This window comes from Acanthisitta chloris, unplaced genomic scaffold, assembly GCF_000695815.1.
Source record: "Acanthisitta chloris isolate BGI_N310 unplaced genomic scaffold, ASM69581v1 scaffold24173, whole genome shotgun sequence".
In the NCBI taxonomy this organism is placed as follows: Eukaryota; Metazoa; Chordata; class Aves; order Passeriformes; family Acanthisittidae; genus Acanthisitta; species Acanthisitta chloris.
The window spans coordinates 1-11282 of NW_008664582.1; the positions used below are offsets into that span (position 1 = coordinate 1).

Consider the following 11282-nt stretch of genomic DNA (forward strand, 5'->3'; position numbering starts at 1 on the left):
GCGAAGAGGTGCGTGGGGGGATGAGGAGTGAGTGGGGACCCCAAGAGGTATGTGGAGGGGATGATGAGTGATGGGGGAGCAGCACACAACAAGGGGATGAGAGGTGCATGGGGGGATGGGGAGTGAGTGTGGACCCCAAGAAATACATGGGAGGGATGAGTGGGGACCCTGAGAGGTGCATGGGGGGATGAGGAGTGATGGGGAAGCAGCACACACAGGATGAGAGGTACATGGGGAGGTGAGGAATGAGTGGAGGCCCTGAGGGGTACACAAGTGGATGATGGGAGACCCCAAAGGTTATGTGGAGGCGATGAGGAGTGATGGGGAAGCAGCACACACAGGATGAGAGGTACATAGGGGAGGTGAGAAATGACAGGGGACCCCGAGGTGTAATATGAGGGGTGAGTGGAGACCCTGAGGGATACATGGGGGGGGATGAAGAATGGTGGGGAAGCACACAGAGGGGATGAGAGGTACATAGAGGGATGAGGAGTGATGGGAGACCCCGAGAGGTACGTGGAGGGGATGAGGAGTGATGGGGGAGCAGCACACACAGGAGATAAGAGGTACATGGGGGGGCTGAGGGATGATGGGGGACCCCGAGGGGTATGTGGAGGAGGATGAGGAGTGATGGGGGACCCTGAGAGGTACATGGGGGGGATGAAGAGTGATGGGGAAGCACACATAGGGGCTGAGAGGTATATAGAGGGATGAGGAGTGAGTGGGGACCCCAAGGGGTACATGGGTATGTGCTGGGAGACCCTGAAGGGTACGTGGAGGGGATGAGGAGTGAAGAGAGGTTGAATCCCCCAGAGACATTACAGTGGGGCTGGAGGAGGAGCAGCAGAGAGGGTTGAGGGGCAGGATGAGAAGCTGAGAGGGTGTTGGTTGGCCCCTGACCAGTGGATCAAACAGCACTGCTCTTACCAGTATCAATGAAGCCAAGAATGCAGAGTGTGATGGAAACATTAATGCTCTGAATGCTGAATTCCTGCCTCAGGGAGCTGAAAAATCCATCCAGGGCAAACTTAGTTGCAGAATAGGGGACGGTAAAGGGAAACCCAACTTTACCTGGACACAGAGTGAAGTTCTGTTATAGCACAGAAAGCTGTTCTGCCTCAATTTTTCTTTTGCCTTTCATCCAAGTATTTTCCCCAGAGGGGAAAACTGTTATTGTTAGTGAAATGTCATCCTGGCACCTAACAGCAGCATTACAAATATTCATGTTGGCTTCCAGCTCTTTTTAAGGTCTCAAGGCCAACACCACAGCTCATGGCTCTGCTCAGGGTATGAGCAACCCACAGCAACCACAAAACCTTCAGTGGGGAGAGATGGTGCAAAGTTTAAACTCTTGTCCCTGGACACTGAGCTAAGTGGATCACCAGAATACTGACCAACATACCAGCTGTGGGGTTTAGTTGCAGGGCTGGTAAAAAAGCCAACTGGGATAGTTGGGTTGTATCAGAGAATGAATTTCACCAAGAAAATCCAAACCCAATCTGGATTTGGGTATTGGGGTTGTTTTGGGTGGGGTTTTTTTGAGTGTTAAGCAGTTTTAGGTCCTTTAGGATGCATGATGTGTCTCTACTTGTGAAAATCAGCCCATGGTGTCTTTTGAGTGAATCCCACACCTCTTCCCTCACTCCCCACTCACCTGCCATGGATGAAACCACCACAATGCTGCCCTCACTCTCCTTCAGCATGGGCAGGGCTGATGTGGTCATGGCCACGTAGCTGAGGAAGTTGATTTCCAGGAGCTTTCGTACGTGCTCAACATCCCCATCGAAGAAACCAAAGTATGATGCACCAACGTGGTTAAGAATCAGCATGTCCAGACCTCCTGCAAGCAGAGGAGTGGGTGTTAGTGCTAGGGGGGAGAGGACTCCAACCAGCAAAACAGCCTTTCCTGGAAGCAGAGTAAGTGTAACCTAAAGAAATCAGGTTTTTAGGTCAGAGCTGTGGCCTGTTATCTCTGGAGTAGAGAGAGAGTCTGGATGATGCTGCCAGTAAGAATTGTGTTGTGATATCTATTTTTTTGAGGTTCAAAATACAAATACCATGGTACAAGGGAGAGATCACCCTTAAGTTGTCTGTGTTTCCAGGAGGGAGAGGGAGTGCTCCCCAGGGAGCTGAAATAATGCATTTCTGCAGCCCTGACCCATGACCACGATAGCAGGGCTGATGGATGCTCAGACCCTGGCACTGGGGTGATGAAATCCAGGGTTGTGATACTGCAACAGGATGTCATGAGGGCACAGGGCTGAAATCCAGAGCGCAGTTCAGCCTGAGAGATGCAGCCATGAAGCCAAGGAGAGAGGAGCAGGGCTGCAAAGGGCAGAATTGGGGCAAGATGGGAGAATTTTCCCCCTATCTTTCCCATATTTTTTTGAGTGTGCACATGGCAAAAAAGCATGGCCAGGGTGAGATGTCATGTTCTGTCACATACCCAGCAAGGTCTCTGCCTTCCTCACCACGTGCTCAGCAAAGGCCATGTCCTCCATGGTGCCACTGATGTACTGTGCTGAGGCTGCTCCAAGCTCCAGGCACTGCTCCACCACCTGCCACACAGCACAGCCTGTCACAAACTCCCTGCCCTGCCAGCCTGGTGTGGTAGCAAAAGTGACTGTCAGCTCCCTGAGATGTGTCCCCACCTTAAAACAGCAGTTTGGAGGTTTTTTGGGGAGTGTGTTTGGAGCCTTCCAAGCTTCAAAGAGAGGTTGGAAAATGATTGTTTTGGTGAGTGTGTTACCTGGGGCAATCTGGGCTGGAATTGCATGTGTAGGGAGAGCAGGAGGTTGTATATCACTGCAGTGGAATGAGGGTGTGTGTATGTGTGGATATGTGTACATAAGTTCAAATATCATCCTGAGCTCTGTGTGTGTGCAGGAGAGGGATTTCTGTGCCTGCAGGAGCCCCAGAGAGCACAGGTGTGCTGTGAACATCACCTTGCCCAGCTGGCATTAGTTCCCTGGTGGTTAGATTGTTGGTGGATCATGTACTTGTGATGTGAGATTGGCCTTCAGGGGTTTCTGTGTGCCCTGCCATGAATATGTATGTGTGAGTGCTCAGCTTGCCATTTACTTTCTGCAGTTTGGCCTCTGTCCGTGCAGTGATGAGGATGTGGGATCCCATCCGTGCCAGGTGATATGCAATCTGTTCACCAATCCCTGTGCTGGCTCCGGTGACAATCACCCTCTTCCCTTTCAGCATCTCTGCAGGCAGAGGCATTTCATTTATCCAAATGCTTTTTTTAAAAAAAAAACAAACCACTCCTACAACTAAAAGAGTTAATTGGAAAGTTAAGTGAGCAAGCACAAAGCATCAGACACTAGGATGTGTGTCCCATCTGCTGGAAAAAGCTGCAGTGACACAGGGGACAGCACTTGACCCGTTCAGCAGCTTTTTCCACAAGTCAGGACACAACTTGTCAACATCCCAACTCTTCTGTAATGCAAATCACCCCCCAAGCTTTTAAGTCCAACAGTTCAAACTCAGATTTATCCATTCTTTTGCTTGGAAAATGGAACATCCAGCACCCTCTCAGCCTCACTGCTCCTTCAAGAGGTATTGCTGCCTATTCCTTGCTCAGTTTGGTTTCAAATCTTTGTTAAAACAACTCTGCAGTATCAGCCACCACACAAAGGCTCAGATGTTTGCTCCGAGCTCTGTAAAGTTTCTATGCAAAACCCTCCAAAGTGGCTCTTTTTTTTTTTTTTTTTTTTTTTTTTTTTTTCTCCTTAAAAACAGATTCACTTTGGACACTTACCCGGTTTGAAATTCTCCCTCGCAGAATAAAACCAGAAGGCCAAAACCAATCCCAGCAAGGGAATGAGAATCTTTTGCAACCGACCCATCCCACTGTGGAGTCAGGAAATAAAGCAATGAGAGAGAAGGAAGGAACAAAAAAAAAGAAAAAGCAGGAAAAAAAAAAACCAAACCAACAAAACCCTTTGCAGAGCTGCTCCAGAGGGGGAAGCAGCAATGCAGATCCTTAAAAACCTGTTAGCGGAGGAGCTGCGAACTTCCAAAGCCCTGGAAAATCACGGGTGGATGGATAAAGGAAGCAGAGCCTTTGATTTGCTCCCTGCTGGAGCTGGCGAGGCTCGGCCTGGCCGCAGGGGCTGTTTGGGTTCTGCCCGGCTCTTTTCATATTTCCTGTCCCACGTTAAAATGCAGAATTTTTTTTTTTTTTTTTTTTGCACAACACCCTGGAAGAGGTGTGTCTTTGCTCAGCAGCATCAAGTTTCACTTGGAGAACATCAGAGGGAGCCTAGTGCAGGTGGTTAAACATCAGTTTTTATTCCTATTGGTACTGTACATGGATGTGACCCAGCACTGGCACAGGGGGAGAGCTCAGGGGCTGCTGTGCCATGGGGGGACACAAAGAGAATGTCCCTCTGCTCCCCAGGGCATCACTGCTCTGTGCCCAAAGCTGCTCCTGATCTCTCCTCTGTGGGAGGGAGTAGAGGCTGAGCTAAACTCATCCCCAAGGTGCAGCCATCCCAGCTCCAAGGGCTGTCCAGGATAGGGAGGTTTGCAGTGGAATCCTAAATGTGTTTTGGGGTTGTTCAGCCTGGAGAAGAGGAGGCTCAGGGGAGACCTTCTCACCCTCTGCAACTCCCTGACAGGAGGTTGGAGTCAGGTGGGGGTTGGTCTCTTCTCCCAGGCAACCAGCAGCAGGACAAGAGGGCACAGACTCAAGCTCTGCCAGGGGAGGGTTAGGTTGGAGATTAGGAAGAGATTTTTTCTGGAGAGAGTGCTCAGGCATTGGAATGTGCTGCCCAGGGAGGTGGTGGATTCCCCATCCCTGGAGGTTTTCAAGCTGAGACTGGATGTGGCACTTAGTGCCATGGGCTAGTGACCACAGTAGGGTTGGACTTGATGATCTTGAAGGTCTTTTCCAACCTGGTTGATTCTGTGATTCTGCTGAGAAATAAGGGACCTCACTACTGTAGTTCCTGCTCTGAGTTTTGCAAGAGCTTTGTTCTGACTTTTAAGTGACTCTAATCATGAGTAAAACCACATAACACCCACAAGCTCCCTGAGCCTCAGCAGCAGCAAGTTCAGGGCCATGGATCTTGTGCAATAGGGATGAACCACATTCCAGCTGGGATCTGGTGCTGAGATCTTTGCTGCTAAGTACTGGTAGCTGCTGTGGTGTGGGGACACACTGCAGGAGTTCCATGTGCTCCTGGAGCTGCCCTGGTAGAGCTTTGGCCTTCTCTGCTTTAGGAAAGGTGTGTTTGGTGGGACAAGAGCCTCATTTAGTTTCTAGCTGGCAGGATGGAGATCAGTTAAAGGTTGGATGGTGATCTTGGAGGTCTTTTCCAACCCAAATGATTCTGTGACCTGCAGGGCAGGGACTGGTCTGATTTCCATGGGTACAATGCCATGATTTTCCCTTTCAGACCAATCTAACATAACCAGCCAGAAGGAATGACTTGATTTTTTTTTTTACCCCCTATTGCATCTTTAAAATAAAAGTGATTAAATTCAGTGGTGTACCTGTTAGGGCAGAGGAGCTCTCTGACTTTGCTACTGCTTTACAAGTGATTTTTTTTCTTTATTTCTTTCCTGCCTTTCTACTTCAGTCCCAACTTTCCCCCTGATAAGAAACACTTGGACTACACTTGGTCAGATAACACCAGTGCAGTCACTTTGCTTTTTCCTGCCTCCCTTTGCTTTGAACTTGGGTCATGCTCATGGGATAACCATTTCATTCCTTGGCTTGGAAAAAAACCCCAGTGAAATAATGAAGTAATTAGGCATATCATGGCTGTGATCTCTTGTCTGTGTTGTTAGCAGGGAGAGAGGCTCTTCTTAGATATTTGTGTTTGTTATTAGCATTAGGATCCAGCAGTAAACCAATAACCCTCAACCTTTGTGCAGTCTGCAAGTGTGAGGGGAAGGTATGATGCTCTTTGCTCCACATCAGCCTGGGGGGATGGAGCCAACACTGCTCTTGTCTTGCTGGTGGTAATGAGAGTTGTGGGGTTGGGTTTTTACAGAGTAGCTGAAAATAAAAGACTGAAACACTGACTATTTTGGACAAAACTTCCACAAATTTTCTTTTATCAAAAGTTTCTGCTGCTTAGTGTGTCCTGAGTAGGAATGAAGTGTGGGGAGTGCTGGTGTGGTCCCCAGGACAAGCTGTTGGATCTGGCCACACTTCCCTGCCCGTGTGGGTTTGCTCTTGGCTGCCTGTCCCCTTCCAGGGTGCTGCTGCTCCTCACTCCCACTCACAGCTTTTTCTGGACTTGTTTTCCTGTGTGCAACTTAAGAACTTGTTTTTAACTTTTTCCTGGGGGCGGGGAGTGAGGGAAGGGAGAGGAGGGCAGGAAAAAGTGATGATGGAGAAGGGTTTTGGGATCTCAGCTGGTCCAAACCTTGGCAGAGGGGAGCCCAGTGGTGTGCCCAGCCCCAGTCTGGGGAGAGGGAGTCCTGCTGCTTCTGGAACAGCTTCACCTGAGTTATCCTGGATGTATTCCTCTCCTGCAAGTCCCTTTTGTCCCCTGTCTGTTTGGAGCTGTGTTTTCCAAGGGGTGATGCTTGGTGTGCTGCTGCCTGCTCTGCTCTGGGGAGGTTCTCATTCAGTGCTGCCTGGAGCTCTCACAGAGGAAACAAATCTGTGAAGGAAACTTGTTCTGACAACAAACTGGGAGAGGGAAACTTGGGGAGCCCCTGGAGGGAGCACGTTCCAGGGCAGGGGTGAGGCTCAGACAGGTTTTCGCAGGCAGCTCAGGGACTCTGAAGCACTTGGCAGGAATTTGGATACTGCTTCTTTTTTAGTTCTTTTGACTGATATTTGGCTTTTTTTTCAACCCATTGCCAAGTCTTGGTTAAGTGCAGAGGATTTTCCTTTTTCTTTTTTTCCTTCCCCCCTTGCTTTTCTTTCTCTCATAGACATGAAACCATTATTTCTCAGCCCCAGCTCTGCCAGTGTCCTTTAACACAGCTCTAAATCCTTTCTTTACAGACAGGACAGTCATGTTATCAAGGGCTGCCTACAGTTGTACTTGCCTTGAGCTGATTTGCCTGTCACTAAGATGCTATTGGGCTGTGACAGATGCATGTGGGTGTTGCCACATCTTCCTATCACCTCCCTGTGGCTCCTGGGCACCTCCTGCAAAGCCCCAATTGCTGTCACAGCTGCACTGCTCTGGGAAAATGATGGTAGGATGGGTTGGGTTTGGTTTGACATCCTATTTCTACACATTGCTGGTTGAGAGAAAACTTTCTTGTTCAAGTCATTTCGAAGTGCTAAATTTATGGTGTTTTTTCCCCCCTGTGTGACCAAATCAGGAATTGCTGCCTTGCTATCTCATTGTTGGAACTAGGGATTCTTTCAGTGCTGGCTGCTGTCCATGTCCCCAGTGCCCTTGGTGTTGGGTGGCAGGGGTTGATATGTTTATCTGCACCCCTAAATTTAGACTGGCAGTTCCTGAAATAACCAGTGTCCAAACTGGAAATAGCCACTGAGGACTCTGTGAAGACATTTGGCTCATGCTTTTGAAGTGGTTGACTCCTGGGTATGAGTGGCTCTCAGCTTCAGATGTCCTGAATGACAGCTCCAAGCTGAAGTAAGATCTTTGGGGAGATGCTACAGGATGGGCACAGATAAATACTCACCAGATCTTGTGCCACCTACAATTTTCCTGAGGTTTTAATGTACCATGAAAACGTCACATTTACAGGTTAGAGTAAACTAAATTCAGATAGAGAATAAAAAAGGAACAACAGAAATCAACCTCATACCAACCCAGCAATGTAACTCACCCCTTGGGCAATGTGTGGGTTTCCTTGAGAGCTTATCCTTCAGGATTTGAGTTTAACTTAGCTTTAAATGTTCTGTCAGCTTCTACACAGTAACTTGCCTAGGGTGTCCTCACTAGTATTGTCTGCACATCATCTGGTTGCTCTCTGGTATATCCCAGTTCTTAGCACTAAAGTTTGGCTTTTCAGTTCCCCCCCCCAGGCTATGGGAATGGTTCTGTGTGTCTGCTCTTTGCTGTATTTGTGGCAGTTGTATTGGTCAGGCTCTGCTGCAGTTTGGTGTGGAAATACAGACATGGTAGGGCTGGATTTGGAGGGTTGTGCATTGGTTTGAAGATGGGGAAGTTTGCTCAAGCCTTTTAACCTACTGCATCTAGCAATTCTGTCTTTTATCATCGTTCAAGTGATGTCAAAAGGGCTTCCTTAAGCCTCTATGCACACTGAATTTACTGCTGTGTGGTTTGAATAAAATTTTATATGGTCATTGTGGTAAAATCAGCTATTAATGACGAGTTCACCACTCAGTCCTGTCTAGCATCAGTGCAATCTGCTGGGGAGGTGGGAACACACAGGGATGAGCTCTCAGTTTGCCCTTTGGGGGTGATGTGTGTCCAGCAATGACCTCTGAGCTTGCAGGACGTCAAGAGCAGGAGATTGTCTTCTGCAGGACATGATTTCCCCAAGGAGGCTCCGGAGCTGCCGTGATGCTTTAGCTGTCTAATCCCCTTAGCTGTCTTAGGAAGAGCTATTTTCACTGTGCCACAAAGCTCTTTGCTTTAAGCTCATAAACCTGTGGCTGGATAACTGTGCAGAGGAGGTGGTGAGCAGCAGGGCACCAGCAAGGTGTGATGAGGACACCTTTGTGGTGTGAAGACAAACCTGAGGTCCAAATCCAGACATGGTTGGGGTGAGCCTGGGTGGGTTCACCTGGAGCTCCCTGCTCCTCTGGACTGTGTTGTGCTGCTTGGGACCAGCTCTGTCTCCTCATGTTTCAAATTGCCCTTTCCCATGAGGCAGGAGGAGACACCTCTAATTTGTAGAGGAGGACTAATCTTGGGAAGTGATGTGTGATTAAGAGTTGCCTGGGACAGAGGTGATTTGAGATGGGATTCTCATCTTGGTTTAATCCGTTTGTTGAGTGCTTGGCTCTGACAGAGTGAGAGCTCAGACATGGGAACACTGAGACAGCCACAGACATCCAGATTCCTGGTTTATCCATGCAGCAAACCTGCCACAGGGAATTCCAAGTCAGCCTTCCCTACCCCTAAGGCCATACTGCAGTCATATAACCTCTTCAAAGCTGGAGTTGGCTGGGAGGGGGAGGACAGTGGACACTCCTCAGCTGATATTTCCCTTCAGGCCTGAATTCTTATGTTTTCCCATGAAACTTCCACTGGTGTCAATGAGGGATTGGATTGCTCAGCCTTGCCAGAGATCAAAGGTTTGGTTATGGACTAAATGAAGGGCTTATTGAAAGCCATTTTTAATTAACTTCAGTTTTACTTGAGGAAAAAAGTGCTTTAAACTTGATTAAAAGCTTGAACAGAGCTTTGGTGTAGAGACTGGGCAGGATCTCTCCTCTGCAATGTGCTGCTCTTTTGTTGTTTGTGGGGGTTTTGTAAGAGTAATAATTGTCAGCAAAATGAACTGTGGGTTATGTATTATGAAATTGTCAGGGGGAATTTCAGCTGTGTTCTGATATTTTCAGCTCCAGGAGGAGCTCTGCATTCTGTACCAATGCTGGGCAATGCTTGATAAAGCACTTTTTTTTTTCCACAGTCTGCTCTTTGGATCAATTGTTTTGTCTCTAGCTAGACAGTGATGTATTACTGGTACATCTTCCATTTCTATGCAAGGTGTGTAACCTGCTCCTACCTCTGTCCCACTGGTGTCTTTGAGCAGATCAAGAGGGATTTTCTGCCCCAGCCATGACTAGCAGGGACTGTTTTCCTGCCCTCCTTTCTGAAGTGTGCTCAGGATCATTCAGCTGTCTGGAGGCTTTTTTTAACTAACATGACCTAACTCTTAAATGCAACAGTTTCTTGCTAAGCCCCAGTAAGATTTTTTGAAATAGGTGAAAGTCCTCTAATGATTCTGGCAGTGCCCTGGGTACAGCCTGAAGCTTAAAAGTGTTTCCACACCCTCCAGACTGACTGTGCCATCTCCATGCTTCAGTTTTTCCACCTGTGACACTCTTGTAATACTGGAAACTAAGATTAATCTGCACAATTAGGTGTCAGTGGAGGCTTTGTGATGGATCCCAGGAAAGGTGGAAGTTTTTTAGCTGGGCAGCAGCCTGTTGGAGAACTGCCAGGGTAAGGACAGGGGGGTTTATTTATTTTTAAACAGTTCTGTGCACATGTGGCCATGACAGAGATATAGATCTGTGTCACTGAACCCAGATAACCCCCTGAAGTACAACCCCACCTCCAGCTTGGGGCATTTGGCACATGTGTGACACCAAGGTCACCTCCTCCCCAGCCCCAGACAGCCCATTTTGGAAGGGATCAGCTGCCAGAGGGACAGACACACTAACCCCCTTGGCCCAGAGCAGCCTCACTAGGGAGGGGGCAGCCCCTTCTCTCCACTCTTCCCTGGGTCCTCCCCACAGAGGAGAACCAGAGGTGTGAGTAAAACCAATCTGCAACTCAACTCGAGGCAGCTTAGAAAAACCAAGACGACAGAGAGAGAGAGCACAGGTACCATATAAAATATTTATTGATCTTGCAAAATGGTGTAAAATGCATCTGTAATAAAAATAAGAAACCATGCTGTGCATCTTGCACAGGTTTATACCAACAAAAGGTATTTTTTCCCACTGCTGCACAGCAGCAAATATAACCCTTCACTTCTTTCAAGTCTCTCACTTGCAGTTCTCCTTCAGCCAAGCCTTCTCTCTCCAGGCTGGAACCCACCAGGTAGGACGGGGCAGCAGAGTCTCTGTGCTCAGTTGCTCAGCAGGCACCTCTGGGATGGGCCTAGGATGCATGTTGTCTGGCCCTCTGCATCACCACGGGCTTCTTGCTCTTTTCCAAGATCAAATCCTCCTGTTTTGGGGGAAGCCTTTGCTCTCGTGTTTGGGCAGGTTTCTTTTCTTCCTCTAGCCTCCCTTCAGAGCTGAAAGGGCTGCAGACAGTCTCCACCAGACCAATAACCACCCCGAAGAAAGCCAGCACGCTGCCCAGCATGTACAGCTTGACCATCTTCCTGTTGGGCTTCTGGCTGAGCATTTCTTTGGCGAAGGGGATCAGCTCGTGCATGGTTTCCATTGTTTTGGCAGCAGTTTTAGGTGTCAGTTCTACAAGAGAAGAGAGAAGGGACATCAGTTAAATCCAGTGGCAGAGCTCCCTACACACCTCCCAGCCTGGTTTTAAAGTGTGTTTGTGCAATGTTTGCTTCGGGAAAACACATCCAGCCCTGGTAGCTGCAGGGGAGAGCAGACCCTCTGCAGTGAGGCTGTGGGGACAGGGGGTCTAACTGAGCATCCCCCCATGGCATCCCTCTCCTCA

General features: G+C 48.6%; 2 protein-coding genes across 2 annotated transcripts; both read right to left on the minus strand.

Annotated features, from left to right (window-relative positions):
• Window positions 1–907: 907 nt before the first annotated feature.
• On the minus strand, window positions 908–3854 carry LOC103799130 (corticosteroid 11-beta-dehydrogenase isozyme 1-like). The gene is made up of 5 exons (XM_009071430.1): window positions 3767–3854; window positions 3082–3212; window positions 2447–2558; window positions 1655–1840; window positions 908–1071 (listed from the first exon to the last, which is right to left on the minus strand). The coding sequence occupies exons 1-5, from the start codon at window positions 3852–3854 to the stop codon at window positions 908–910; spliced, it is 681 nt and encodes a 226-aa protein (XP_009069678.1).
• Window positions 3855–10751: 6897 nt separating this feature from the next.
• On the minus strand, window positions 10752–11042 carry G0S2 (G0/G1 switch 2). Its single transcript, XM_009071429.1, has one exon. It carries the CDS (start codon window positions 11040–11042, stop codon window positions 10752–10754), a length of 291 nt encoding a protein of 96 aa, XP_009069677.1.
• Window positions 11043–11282: the final 240 nt, after the last annotated feature.